This window comes from Oncorhynchus keta, chromosome 35 (genome assembly GCF_023373465.1).
Source record: "Oncorhynchus keta strain PuntledgeMale-10-30-2019 chromosome 35, Oket_V2, whole genome shotgun sequence".
NCBI classification, from domain to species: domain Eukaryota; kingdom Metazoa; phylum Chordata; class Actinopteri; order Salmoniformes; family Salmonidae; genus Oncorhynchus; species Oncorhynchus keta.
In genome coordinates, this window is record NC_068455.1 from 58,090,453 (window position 1) to 58,105,982 (window position 15,530).

General features: G+C 43.3%; 1 protein-coding gene across 3 annotated transcripts in view; it reads right to left on the reverse strand.

Annotated features, from left to right (window-relative positions):
- The window catches only part of LOC118368707 (protein Dok-7-like), a 45,000-nt gene that overhangs the window by 20,630 nt on the left and 8,840 nt on the right, over positions 1–15,530 (reverse strand). For 2 of the 3 annotated variants that reach the window (XM_035753019.2, XM_052497167.1), the window contains exons 5-11: positions 12,193–12,312; positions 7,632–7,736; positions 6,244–7,073; positions 3,319–3,367; positions 2,360–3,040; positions 1,362–1,444; positions 431–500 (exon numbers count right to left, since the gene is read on the reverse strand). In XM_035753019.2, coding sequence (XP_035608912.1) covers positions 431–500; positions 1,362–1,444; positions 2,360–3,040; positions 3,319–3,367; positions 6,244–7,073; positions 7,632–7,736; positions 12,193–12,312 — 1,938 coding nt within the window. The remainder of the gene's footprint in view (positions 1–430; positions 501–1,361; positions 1,445–2,359; positions 3,041–3,318; positions 3,368–6,243; positions 7,074–7,631; positions 7,737–12,192; positions 12,313–15,530) is intronic. The other variant, XM_035753022.2, reaches the window with a different exon arrangement.

The window sequence follows — 15,530 nt, forward strand, 5'->3', positions numbered from 1 at the left end:
ACTCTTAAATTAAATAAGAGTAGGCACTGGACATGTATCTTTCCAAGGAAATGTACTTCCTAAATATGATTAGGCTACAGTTTACTACATTGCCAGGAAATAAATATTGATCACCCATATTTGTCTCCGTCTGAATATCGCCCCGTTCCAAAAAAGGATATATGTAAAACGCAGCTCAAGAGAAAGTGTCGGCTCTCTCTCCAACTCAGCTCTCTTCAAACTACGTCTAGCATATTAGCAGATATAGCCCAGTAATACTGATAGCCTCATATAATGGGCAACTTGAGAATCGCTGGTAATTTATTCTGTTTCTTAGGATATTTTTGCAGAGTGGGCAGGTCCAGTATAAAAACCTGCGAGAGTGGACAGGAGTGGGATGGAGAAATCAGTCCTGCACAGTCCTCTACACTGGAACATAAAACACACTCACCTTCAGTCTCATGAAGGAACCGTTGTTGTCCACAACTGCCCATCAGCTCGTACTTGCTTTTCTCTTCTGGCTGAAAGACACAGTACACAGTAAATAAGATGCTGGTTTCTAAGTGGTAGCTTACGCTACATCTAACTAAGGTCAAGCCTGAGGCTTGAATTAATTACAAAGATTTCAGTCCATGTTGAGTAAAACAAAATCATACCGCAGACAAATGCTAATCTCTATTTAACAGTTCACTGGAGGCACTCGAGTTAGATTTAGACTTGACTAATTTGAGTGTACTGAATGAAACCTCACAGACTTGTCTACTTAAGTTGAAAAAAATCATGTAGCCTGAAGTGTCTCTTGTCCTTATTGAAGCTTATTCATGCCTTTCCGACTGAGTCAAGTGTTCCGGAGGTTTTGCTAGTCTCTGGTGTGAAAACATGGTGGAAAGGTGCATCCTCATTGCCCTCTGTCTGACTGAAAAGTGGGATGTGACTGAGGTAACACTCTCACACAATGTGTTCTGTCTGTTCTGCCCTACAGTACCATAACACTATGTTACACTGACTTCCACAGTCCTCACAAAAAGAACTGTAACTTACTTAAGAGCATTATTGTCTGAGCATTGCTGACATTAAATGAACATTGTTGACATTTGCCAATGTTTGTTCCACTCATGTTAAATGCCAGTCTCACAAGGAAATGGCATATACTAAATGTATGGGACAATTATAAAAGCAGTATAAACAGCCCTGTCATATCTTGCTGTTATAAAGGACTTCCATACTGCAGTGTACACCCTTTAAAGTATTCCTCTTTCTTTCACAGACATTGGCCTCACAGGTATATAATTATAAGTTTGGACCATAGTAAGAATACAATTGAAACAGGTGAGTGTGATGATCTTAAGAGGATTGAGTAATCCCACTTCCTGATGCTCCACCTCTGAACTCTTCTCCAACGCCCGGCTCTCCATGATCTCATACTCGACTTTGTGCCTCTCCTCCTTACTCTTCTGCTTCTTGTCTGGTGGAAAGAGGGAAATAAAGTGCGATTGAGATGTGCAACAATACAACAGACTCCTATTACACTGCAGTACAGCCGGTGAGGATAAGATCCCTATGTCATGTTCTCCTTTTCGTCTACTACATGCTGTGAACTAATGCAGTCGAAGCGGCGTCTCTCGGTCCCCAAACACACATAACCTGTTTGATCCAAGGATGGGAAACGACTTGGAAGACGATTGCAAGGGACAGATTAATCATCGTTGTACAAGACCGCAACATGTCAGAGGACAGGATATAGCATTACATTGTTGATGTTGTCTAGAGCTCCCTAGTGTGGTTGGGATAAGTGCTGTATTACTCATGGGGATGGCTTTGTTACGAGCACAGCAGCCAACACAGTGGCCCTGATGTAGTTTCCAGTACAAATGGAAACCTCCACAAAACCACATAGTCTAAATAACTGTCAGAGCGATGCTATACAATCTGGGGTCATGCTGAACAAATATGACAATAGTCATTTCAGTTTGTAATTTTCTTGTGTACTGTCACAGTCATGTAAAATGCCATTGTATCTAGTCACATTTTGTTTCATACTGCAGCAGCTGGTTGAGCTTCTCTGCATCTATCCCAACCTTCAAAGCAGCTCAATCACAAAATGAACACAGCATGGAGAGAACATAGAGCCATCACCAGCTTGCAGAGGGAGGAGAAATAGTCCCCCAAAAAACAGAGGAAACGAAGACGAAAGGATATTTTTTAAATTAAAGTCAAAGAAAAGAACAGGGAGGAAAACATTAAAGAAACTATTTTAGGGGCGCAGATGAGAAGGAAGGAAGGAGGAAGCCAGGAAGGAAGAGGCTGACTTTGTTTGTTAGCATGAAGTTCATTCCATGAAGAGAGGAGAAGAATAAATCAGTCGTGGGCATTCTCTTACCTTCAACCAATACTGAATGATCTTTCACCTCCACACATGGAAGGTCTCCATCTTGGAGTGTAGGGTCCAGCAGTTGCACTTCAATAGGCTGCTCTTCATTAGATGTCTTTTCACAGTCCACACTGTTCTTCAAGGGCTCAGAGGGTAGTGGCTGTCCAAAACATACACCACTGTGGTGCATTTGACCAACCTGTAGGACAAAGCTGTTCCGGGGAAATGCTGGTGTCCCCCAAGGAGGCGGGTGGCATTCCTCCCCTTTCTTGCACTTGAAGCAATTTTCGTAAATGATAGTCCCTTTGTCCCCTTGTCTTGCTGAGTTCAGATCACACAAAAGTTCACAGTTGATAACAGGTTGTTGGGATCTAAGCTCACGTCCCAAAGCAGAAGCCATTGATTCATAAAGATTCAGGTTGTTTGTCTTTGTACCTGGCTCTCCGGATGTGCCTAATAGGTCTGTGCCTATGCCTAATAGGTCTGCTAAGACGTCAGCTAATTTCCCCTTGCCTTTCTTCTGTAAAGGTGCTGATCCCTCATTCCTCATCTTTAGCTTCTCAGAGCTGTGATTGGTCACTGAGGCAGGTGCGGACGTGGTCTCTGTAGTTTTCCTCAGTGCGTCAACCTTGATATATTCTGAGGAGCTGCTGTTGGGTCTGCACGGACACTTATCAATACTTTCACCTGCTGGATTTTCAAAATGGGAGGTTCTGAGGCAAAATTGCCAATCCTCAGTCCATAGGTTATGTCCTTGGAGCTTAACGCATCTCTTTTCTAGTTATACAGGTTAGGAAATCTGCACATCGGTTTAATAATTCATTGGATTCATTCATAAGAACAAACGACTTATCTAAACACGCTGCAAAGTAAACACAGGTCTAAAAAATCTATTCATGCTTGGACAGGGATATTGAAGGGAAATCATTGCATCGGGTGCGCACACACACCTAGTGGAGCTGACTTACCTGGTACGGCTGGCATTGCTGAGCCCCCAGTGTAGGAGAGTGGAGTCCCCTGTGAGAAGATGAGGAAAGAGAACATCTTCAATAACTAGATGAACCAGTGTCAGCAGGTACAGTTCCTTTCACAATATTATTTTTGTGCCAGAGTCTTTCAATGAATACTACTAGGGCATTGTGTATTGGTAAAAACATGAGAGCTGCTATGGCTTGTTCACATAGAGTTACAATGAGTTATTGGAACCCATGGGCCCTTAAGGGTCTTTGTTTTCCTAGCTGATAACTGAGGTTGAGTATTACAACTGTGTTGATAGATGTCCACCCACACAATGCTTTATCCCATAGGACTGGTGCTAGGCAACTAACAGAGGAATTGTTGCACTGTAAGGCTGGAGCTTTACATCACTCTCGGGAAATATCCTTCAAAGAGACTGAAGGCTAGACTTAAGAAAAGTCAGAGGAAACAACAGAAATGACATTTTTGTTTTCTACAAAGATCATCAGAAATGAACCTTGATAAATGTGTCTCTCCAACCAGTTTTGGATGATTAATGTCTAAATGCACCACCAGCAGATGGGGCTCTAAGTTTAAACAATCAATAGAAAGTCACTCATATACGGGGTAGTAAAAAAACATAAACATCAATTGAAGCTGTTTCATCAGAGAGTAAAAGAGACCCACTTTGACAAAAGAAAAGCACTTTGTTATTCATTGATTTGGATGTCTTTTTAATATAATCAAAAGCAATGTTTAATAAAAGAGGTATATTGTGGATGACAAAAAAAAGATCAATGACTATAATCAGTTATTTTATTCCACAGATAATTTTTTATTAATAAATTGGGATCTAATCACGTCATACTCTGTATGAATATGTCCTCTTTCAAAGTATATGAGTATGAGGCTTTATGTTGTAAATCACTTGTAAACGAGATTCATCTTCAAAGATCAAACGGAAGGGCTATCCTTTCTAGTTTCCAGAACAAGCAAAGACGGGGGAAGAAAAAGTCTGCGACGAGAAGAAGTTCAAATCAATTTCTTGCACTTGGATGACCTCAAAGAGAGAGAAGAAGAGTATCCGTTGGAAAAGCCCAAGACAACCCAGACTGATATTACAATCCCAAAATGGAGGCCCAATTAGAAGAGCCGTAATTATGGTGACACAGAGGCTCTTATGAAGACACTTCTTACAGAGATGGGAGTGTTTGAGAGACTATAAGAACAACATCTACGCACAGAGAAGCATGTCCAGATCTTTTTGAGTGAAAGGACAGCTAGACCCTCAAATGGCTAGTAGAGTGCACACCTTGCCAGACAGACAGGCAGCAATAATGTTAATGTTCCAACACCAATTGCTGTGAGATTTCACAGTAAAGGCCATATTGACAGCTATAGCCGGCAACAGGTGATACCAAGATGACTAAGCCTTACTTGCAGTCATACAAGCTGTTATAAAGACTTGTTATACAAGAGGAGCAGAGCTGCAGAAAAGACTGAGTTGGAGTTGGATGGACATGCTACAGTATATGAGAGTGGGAGGGAGCTATGTTTTTTAATGCAAAAATTCAGATACAAACCAAAAAAGGAAGCAATTGCCATAAATTCTTCTGTCAAAGACTGCTTTGTTTGTGAATCTGAATGATGAAGTCTAATCGAAAGCTGCTGACAGTATTTTTGTACTTTGGTAGTTGGTACTCATGAGACAAACAAAGCAATTCTGAAGAAATGTAACATTTTGGCCCAAACTGTATCAATTTGATGATGTTCATCTCATGATGTGAGATGAACCAGTGGAATACAGTAAATTGGATGAAAATAAACAAAGGGTACACTTTTCAACCATAGAGTAATAAAAGTAACCAGGGCAGCATCTCAATTGTATTTCCTTAATTCATCGTGTCTACTCTCCTCGCGCCTCCTTCACAAAACGCATTGGAGAGGATCAAAAGTTCCTCCACTCCAATACGTTTTGAGAAGAAAGTCAGGAGAGAGGACACACAACCAAGCTAGCACATTTGGTTCCTTGGAAGTTGTGGGAACGTACATTTTTGTTTTCTCGTTGGTTCTGGGAACGAAGCTGTACGATTTCTGACCAGTAAAACGGAAAGTTATTTTATTGTCCTGAGAACAGAAGTAAAACTGTCGCCTTTTCTGGGACCGTTAATTTTGTGGTTGCAGGGAGATTCTGAGAATGTTTTACTATGATTCCCTGAAAGTTTTCCTGAGAGGTTTTATTAAGATTCTGGGAATATAAATTATAAGTTATTTGAATGTAATTAAATGACATTATGAGAAAATATTTTAATAAGAATGCTAGCTCAACTGTTTTGAACTGCATGCACAGAACATATGGAAATAAATGTGTTTATTAATTCAAACACATTTATTTTTATTGTGGCATGGGGGTCAGTGAGACTCTAACCTATGATCTTCTGTTCTCTATCTATGGCAATAATCCACTGCCCCACCAGGATGGAGCTAGCATGCCATGTTTATTACTCATACAAAGCTGTTCCTTTTAGTCTATTCAAACTGACCACATTTCAAAGAAAACAAGCACTCATTATGATCAGGTGTGGCCAATTAGTGGGTGCAGCCAACACAGCTGAACACACTTAACGAGACAGAGGATAGAGAGAGTTTTGTTGACGCTGAGAACGGAATGTATATGTTTTTATAATAATAATCATTTTGGAATGTTACAAATGTTCTATTGGTATGTTTTCTTAATGTTCTGAGAACATTAATTTAAATAGAACTATAAGGAAACCTGAAGAAAACGTTATGCTAAAGTACTGTACAAGTTTGTATGCAAAATAACAATAGGACAACCAACCTCTCACCAAGCTCTAAGAAACATATGGTTCTCAGAATGTTATGTGCTAGCTTGGAAGGAATTAAGGAAATACAATAACCCCAGCTGTCTGTACCTTGAATCCTCCACAGGTGGCGCAGATGGTTAGGAGGGTTTTGGAGGCAGTGGCTTGGGAACTGCTGCATATCTGATAGGAGTCTGGATGTTGACTGTCACTAGAGGGCGCCACCCCGCTCTTACTCTCCTCTGAGTGGCCCTGTAAGAGATCAGCCATCGAGCGCCTGGCAACAGTGTCCGAGCGACCCCCGAGAGGACCCTCTTTTTCCCTCTGTACTGACTTACATGATGGGTGTGATTGGGGTGAACTACCCGCCTGGTCCTTAGATGTCGTGGAGGTCTGATGCCTCCTGGCCCCTCCTGTTCCCCCCTGCAGTAGATTCCGGGGGGTGTCGTAGAGGTATCTCAGTGACGTGGGTACCTGGTACTCCTGTCCTGGGGCTGGGGGGCATGTACAGGGGGCCAGGTCCAGGTGAGGGGGCAGGCTGAGCAGGGAGCCAAAGTCATCCCCCCCAGAACCAATGTCCAGGCTACCTGCATAGGAGGAGAAACTCCCAGAGTAGGAGGAGTGGCTTCCTGTGGCGATGCCGCTGTCGGATGAGCTCTGTCGACCAATCTCCTGCAGCTGCCGGGACCGAGGGGGCTTGGCTACTGCACGAGCTCCGCCCACCTGGATGACGGACAGTTTATCATCGGCCTGTAAGGCCACCTTGGGCCCAGACTGGCCAATGATGGTCTCTGTGGGGGCGGAGCTTGTTGTGACGGGCTCAGTCCAAATGGCCAGCCGGCTGCCGATGCTGGAGTCTGATTGGCTGGTGTCGGAGGTGTCAGAGGAGCCTGATATGCTGCGGTCGTCTCCCGCCACAGACAGACCATACGTGGAGGAGGCTTCCAAAACCACATAAGAAAACAGATTATTCATTCTACAAAAACAAAACTATTACTTATACACCTTATCTACACAAGCACATCAATAAAGCATAACATCAGATTATCCAAAATAGGTCTCCTCACTTGTCTGACTGGTAGTCACAGTCACAATACTCACAATAAATCAACAACATAAGACACATTTATACATGACGCTATAGAAACTTGCTTTTAGAAAGTTACGGTAATGCAACAAGCACCATTACTGGGCAATGTATCATTTCCCATGGATTAGTCATGGAGAATACTAACTCTAACACATGTTCCATAAATTGTTGAAGGAAGATGAATGGTGAGCAGTGGATGCTGGTGTCCCTTTTTTTCACTCATAAACTATATTGTAGTAGTATGTTCATTAGCCCATTGTTCATACAATCCCTCCAAAAAGGGTGCATGTCAGCAGTCAAGTTTTCAAGATAGAGTACTTTCAGGACAGCGCAATGACTGTGATGGTTTTGCATTGAAGGACAGGTTCATTCTAATGGCTGGAATAGACTGAACGGTGAGGTAACGCACCTGTGCTGCTCTGGTGAGACAGCATGCTAAGGCGTTTCTCCAGCTCCTGGGCCTCATGGTTTACCCTCTCCTCAGAGTAGGCCTGGTTGGCGGCGGCGTTGGGGTCTGTCGGCGTGAAACACAACGGTATTCATATTACTTTACCTTTATTTTAATAGTAGTCAACAGTCAACAACAATACATAGTATCAATAACACACCATAGCAATGATAAAGTAATTCCAATAAACAATATTCTACTGCTATTTGGTCATTTACTACAGTATTCTAAAATAATATATCCGTTTATGCAGGCCCTTGTGAGACAATTCAGTGGAAAGGACAAAATTCTGTTTTATGTTTGTTGATTAATAGTCGTAAATCTCGATAGAGGAGGCCTACTGATAATAGTATACATAATTATCTGTGAGGAGAGGTTAACCTTGGGTGCCTTTCTGATGTCACAGTGACATGGGATCAAAAGAGTGACGCAGAGTGTCTCGTATTGAGGCTCGGATGCATCCAGTTTTCAGGGGAAATGGAAAGAGAGCCTGTGACGTGACTTCCCCTTTTGGACGTTAACAAGGCAACACTCTATCTTAACTCCTCCTCCACATTTACTGGATTGGTTCAACAGTGCAGAAGAGAACATCCCCTGACAGGACTAGAAAGAAAGAAGCGCTGCTCAGGCGTTCATTTTCTGCCTGCTGCATTAGGTGCATGAGGTGACACTGGGAAAGATGTGCACATAAATCACCAGTGTGCCAATGAATTCTTGAGGGGCCGCTGTGATTAGGGTGATTACATGTCCCGGAATGTGTAGTCCCGCATTTTAACGCTTCGTCCCGTGTCCCACAACCAAACAATCATGTACCGCATTTTATCATAACAGTTCTAACACCTTTCAATTTTTTTGGTATTTGTTACATATTTCAGTCAGGCATTCTAACATGTCTCTTTTGCAAAAGAGAGGAAGAGGCAAAGAGAGAGGTTTCACTCCCCCAAATCTGTCCAAAATAAGCACAATCCTCCCAGACCTCGACTAAAGCATCCGCCAACTCCTGGACAGCCTGTGGTGCAATGTGGCGTTGGTGGATGGAGCGAGACATGATGTCCCAGATGTGCTCAATTGGATTCAGGTCTGGGGAACGGGCGGGCCAGTCCATTGCATCAATGCCTTCCTCTTGCAGGAACTGCTGACACACTCCAGCCACATGAGGTCTAGCATTGTCTTGCATTAGGAGGAACCCAGGGCCAACCGCACCAGCATATGATCTCACAAGGGGTCTGAGGATCTCATCTCGGTACCTAATGGCAGTCAGGCTACCTCTGGCGAGCACATGGAGGGCTGTGTGGCCCCCCAAAGAAATGCCACCCCACACCATAACTGACCCACCGCAAAACCGGTCACGCTGGAGGATGTTTCAGGCAGCAGAACGTTCTCCACGGCGTCTCCAGACTCTGTCACGACTGTCACATGTGCTCAGTGTAAACCTGCTTTCATCTGTGAAGAGCACAGGGCGCCAGTGGCAAATTTGCCAATCTTGGTGTTCTCTGGCAAATGCCAAACGTCCTGCACGGTGTTGGGCTGTAAGCACAACCCCCACCTGTGGACGTCGGGCCCTCATACCACCCTCATGGAGTCTGTTTCTGACCGTTTGAGCAGACACATGCACATTTATGGCCTGCTGGAGGTCATTTTGCAGGGCTCTGGCAGTGCTCCTCCTGCTCCTCCTTGCACAAAGAAGAAGGTAGCAGTCCTGCGACTGGGTTGTTGCCCTCCTACGGCCTCCTCCACGTCTCCTGATGTACTGGCCTGTCTCCTGGTATCGTCTCCATGCTCTGGACACTACGCTGACAGACACAGCAAACCTTCTTGCCACAGCTCGCATTGATGTGCCCTCCTGGATGAGCTGCACTACCTGAGCCACTTGTGTGTTTTGTAGACTCCGTGTCATGCTACCACTAGAGTGAAAGCACCGCCACCATTCAAAAGTGACCAAAACATCACCCAGGAAGCATAGGAACTGAGAAGTGGTCTGTGGTCACCACCTGCAGAAACACTCCTTTATTGGGGGTGTCTTGCTAATTGCCTAGAATTTCCACCTGTTGTCTATTCCATTTGCACAACAGCATGTGAAATTTATTGTCAATCAGTGTTGCTTCCTAAGTGGACAGTTTGATTTCACAGAAGTGTGATTGACTTGGAGTTACATTGTGTTGTTTAAGTGTTCCCTTTATTTTTTTGAGCAGTGTATATCATAAGGATGTGGTACCGGAGATGTTAAACACTTCTCCAATCGTTGTTGAGATCTGATATTCTGCACAGCATAAGGTGAGACGTAGGCCAATGTCATCGTCAACCAATCAAATCCTTTCGGTCGAGAGGACAGTTAAAGCAGCATGCTTCTGAGGAAGAGTTACGGAAGTAAGTAAACATCCGTATTAGACTGAAAATATATATAAGGTGATTAAGCTGAAAACGTGTAAAGTGATTTTTTTCAAACTTGAGGTTCTCCATTCTCATTAGTTACTCATTTAACATATTCGCTGCTACTTCACTGTGCTACTTCACTCAATCCAGTTTTCAGTCTCCCCTCCTAACTGTTTTACATTCACTGAGACTGACCAGAATATTCCCAGATATTACTTCAATTAGCTTGTTTGGGCTTTTTGTGTGTGTGTGTGGGGGGGGTAGGAAGAAAACGGACCTTAAACGAAGTCAAACCGAAAGGTAATACCTGAACGTATCCAAAATGAATACAGATGTTTGTGTTCCTATGCAAATCCTTTTGCTACGGTGTGCCTTACTGAACATGACCCAGTACTGAGTGCTATCGTGCTATCGTTATCCTGTCACGACGCCCTCTATCTGTGAGGGTGAAAACACCAGGCCTTTAGTGAGGTAATACAGAACAGGGTCACACAGGGGTACACCTTGCTGTTTGTGCAACACTACATGTGTTTATTAATAGCACTGCTTGCCACGTGGCCCCTGTGGTACGCGTAATGGAGATGGTGTGGCTATGGATCATTAGTACCGCGCCGAGGATCTAATGTAAGTTACCTTAGTCCCAACCCAAGGTCAGCTGTTATTGCTAAGTTACATTGATTTCCTGGTCAACCAATATGTTGCCAAGGGTCATTTCCAAGGGTCATTGTCATTTTGATTGTGCAAGTAGTGTGGAAAATGACATACAAATGGCAAAAGACTACCATGAGAATTTCAAAAGGATTGCCATTTATGTGATACCGGCATATCTATCAGTTCCCGAAAGGACTGCAATCAACTAGATGTAACAGCTGACATCTGCTTCAGCTTCTTGTCAACAACCATGTTCCCTTTGCATGAGAAGGATCAGTGGTGTTTACAGGAGAGTAGGGATATTAGAAACACACACACAGAGAGAGAGAGAGAGAGAGAGAGAGAGAGAGAGAGAGAGGAGAGAGAGAGAGAGAGAGAGAGAGAGAGAGAAAGAAATGGGGGGGGGCAAAGCAAGGGGAAAATGTGAAAGAGACAAAGAGAGAGGCACAGAGTGTGTGCTTTTGGTGGTGGGGTTGGGGGCGCAGTGACACAGGAATCCTGGGGATGAGGTTACACACATGCCCAGAGTGATTAGAAGGGTTTGGTGTGCTCTGCTTGTGTGAACTGTGACTTTGACCTCCCGCTCTCCCTCTGACATCGTCCCCTGCTATTTATTCTACTACAGACAACAATAATAGGAGATGAGCTCAATGCCTGATTGGGCGAGAGGATGTGTGAAACCAGGAACACCCAGTGGGACAAGCCACAGCTGCAGTGCCCACCCTAACCCCTACTGTACCTCTCTCACGGCGCGACAGACTATACAGAGGTGACTGGATTGAATTTGCTGCTATAATTACAGTTATTACAGTGGTTATCCTATTACATATGTATAAGGTGGCCCCATTGTATACGCTGCTTGCGGTACAGTTAGTCCAGTGGTTATCAAATTATATTCACTAATATTATAGTCTGTACCCAGCTAATCCAATTATGTATATAACAGCTGTCAGTCATAATGCTGCTGGATCAAAGTACATTGGATGGAATCCATGGGTCTCAGAGTAACAACCTCTGGAAGTGGCTGCATTCCAGAAAGCACATGGTGGGCCACTATTATAGTGAGGATAAATCCCACACAAAGTATCTCTTGAAGAATCAAATCAAATCAAACCAAATTTATTTATGTAGCCCTTCGTACATCAGCTGATATCTCAAAGTGCTGTACAGAAACCCAGCCTAAAACCCCAAACAGCAAGCAATGCAGGTGTAGAAGTACGCTTGTTTGAATTAAGACAGCAAGTGTTTGATTAAAGTGTTTGCCAAGTCAGAAGGCGAAAGGGCAATGGATAATATCCCTCTACATAACTTACCTCAGAATGACCACAAGGATACATTAAGGCTACATTTCATACATATTCTCCATTTAAAATGCCCAGAAATGTGATAAAAATACTCCTAACTCCCATATGTCATGTACTATAAATTCACCACCCTGGTCTGTATGTACTTGTTTGGGCAAGCTGTATAGCCAGCAGTAAACACCTTTGGTACTGACCAGGCAGGATTGGCCTCAGTCCAAAAGGGCCTCTAGTGGGGGAGATGCCCCTGACGATGCAGTCGAACAGAAAGCTGATCTGCTCTCCCTCCATGGACGATAGGAAGAAGACGCCAGCCCCTGTAGGAAACACACATAGTCCGCCGGCTTAATGTCACATTTCGCTCTTTAGATAGAATGTTTTACCACACCCCTCTGGGTCAAATATAACTGGATGGAAGTAGTGTACAGAGATACATCTTTGTACTGGCCAGTTGGCACACAAGCGCACTAATAGCTAGCACCCACTCATTTTGTTTGCAGACTGAATGGACATCACCTTGGATTGTCATCCATCTGGTAATTGACATCCATTTCAACTTAGCCTGATACTGAAATAAGAGCAGCATTGAACTTCTTTAGATATTTTTAAAAAATGCTGAGGTTAATTAAATGATGTTAACCCACTACATTCCAGAATACAGATATATGATCGTAATTTGAGCCAGTTTGCTGCAGCAGGAAAATATTCATGCAACAATTTCAAAGATTTTACTGAGTTACAGTTCATACAGGGAAATCAGTCAATTGAAATAAATTAATTTGGCCCTAATCTATGGATTTCACATGACTGGGAATAGAGATGAGCATCTGTTGGTCACAGATACTTAAAAAAAACAAGGTAAGGCCAGTGATCAGAAAACCAGTCAGTATCTGGTAACCACCATTTGCCTCATGCAGCGTGACACATCTCTTTTGCATAGAGTTGATCAGGCTGTTGATTGTGACCTGTGGATTGTTGTCACACTACTCTTCAAAGGCTATGCGAAGTTGGTGGATTTTGGCAGGAACTGGAACATGCTGTCATCATCGTCAATTTAGAGCATCCTAAACATGCTCAATGGGTGGCATGTCTGCGAAGTATGCAAGCCATGGAAGAACTGGGACATTTTCAGCTTCCAGCAGTTGTGTACAGATCCTTGCGACATGGGGCTGTGCATTATCATGCTGAAATATGAGGTCATGGCACTGGATGAATGGCAAGACAATGGGCTTCAGGATCTCGTCACAGGATCTCTATGCATTCAAAATGACATTGCTTAAATTAAATTGTGTTCATGTTCAGACACTACTCTAGTTCGTGTATTCACTTTGTTTGTTCGTATTAAACTCACCGACTGCTATTTAATCAGCTTCTTGATATGGCTTACCTGTCAGGTGGATGGATTATCTTGGCAAAGGAGAAATGCTCACTAACAGGGATTTTGTCGACAACATTTGAGATAAATAAGCTTTTTGTGTGAATGGAACATTTCTGGGATCTTTCATTTCAGGTCATGAAAAATGTAACCAACCCTTTACATGTTGTGTTTATATTTTTGTTCAGTGTAGTATGTGGATTATAACTTTAGAAGCCTTTTCAAACCTTAAATACATGACAAATGTGCATTTCCTGCTGTGATCAAATTCAGATCCTACATCTGTATGCTAAATAACCTAGGCTAAATAAAGCCTCACACAACACGAATGAACGGTCAAAATTCTAAATCTCTCATATACAGCTCCGGTTACTCAAAATGTCAAATGAAAAGTATAAAGGTGGTAAAGGGTACAAGGGTGTGAGGGTTAATGGGTCAGGAACTCTCCTGCCCTCTTGCCATTCCCAAGCCCAAGACACACCAGGGGGTGTCACCAAGAGGGTCTTTCTGTCACCTGGTCGTCGTGAGACCACCCACCACAGAGCTGTCCCCTGTCGCATGTTTTAGATGCCACCGACCCTAAGAAGGGGTCAGAGGTTAGCAGCTAAAACCACTCAGATGTTTACACTGAGGGGGACTCAAGACGTATGTTTCAACTAGTGGCGGTCGGTGCCGTTTAAGATGAGGGAGGATGATCATTTTTTTAATGAGCATCGCCTTATTTCTATTACAGCATATTGGATGACTGTCATTCATTTTCCATTCACCCAGCTCAATGTAACATCGATAGGTTTAGACTACTACATGATCCTCAAATTGTCCCTACACCCATCATGAAGTTGCTACAACCTATCCTATGAATGAAAGTTTACAACATACTGTAGGTGCACAGATCGAGAGAAATTTGAAGGTGACAGACACTTACACATTCAATACCGCCTTGCACAATCTTGCCTGCGTTTAGCTTGATCTAGGGTGTAATCAGTCCAGCAGTTGCAAACGAGAGTTTCTATTGAACAAATTCAGTTATGTTTATCTCCGTTTTGTTCCATTTGCTTACGTTTAACGGATGTTATTCAACAGAATTGGAGGAATAAATACGTCCCTGATCACACACAAACACATCTCACTTTCATAGCAGCCAGCCAGATCGTTGTATAATTCCTTCTTGCATCTACGCCACAGTGTATAAAGGATTTTGGAGACAGGCGTAGGAATACACAATAGGGGTTTTTCATACACTCATAACAAACACATATACAAAAACACTGGGCTGTACCCAAACAAAAGGGTGAGGGTAAACCTCGTTAAACACCACGGGACAATACCCGTAATACACAATATATATATAGCATGCAGCATAACAGCTGCACCAACGCATAGGCACGCACAGCACCAACGGACATAGGAACAATAACCAACAAAGACAGAGGGAACAGAGGGCACATATATAACATACTAATCAGGGGAAATGGGAACCAGGTGTGTATAATCAGACAAGACAGTCCGGGGTTGATGATAATGAATCCCATTCAGTGAAGCCTAGAAAGTCTGTGACGTAGACCTCCGGAACTGGTGAACTGAATGAGCATCAGTACCGGGGGGGATACGTGACTCAGGAGGCTGGTGAGGGGAAGACGCTTCATAATAATGTCTGGAACAGAGCGAATGAAATTGCATCAAACACATAGAAACAATGTGTTTGATTTATTTCATAACATTCCACTGATAACGCTCCAGCCATTACTACGAGACAGTCCTCCCCAATTAAGATGCCACCAACCTCCTGTGATCGACACGCTCTCCTCCTCACACCTTTTCCCTTACAGCTTAGATAGTTGTCACCATATTAACTAACGTCAAGTCAATAACATAGCTACTATAACTAATGCCTTAGTAAATTCGCTACAATCATGCAGTACAGTGTACAGTTAGCAAGCAGTTTAGCAGTTACACCGGCGAGCCCCGGTGGCAATAAATTAATAAAGCCAAAAGCTTACCTTGACTTGGAAGAGTTCTAGAGTTGGATAACCATTGTCAGCTAGGTAACATACCATCCCTCTCTGTTTGAGCTGGGTGTTTGAGTAGGCTCAACTAGCTAGCTGGAAGGGGGTGGGAGCCTCCTAGGTTTTGTATTGAAGTCAATGTACCCAGAAGAGG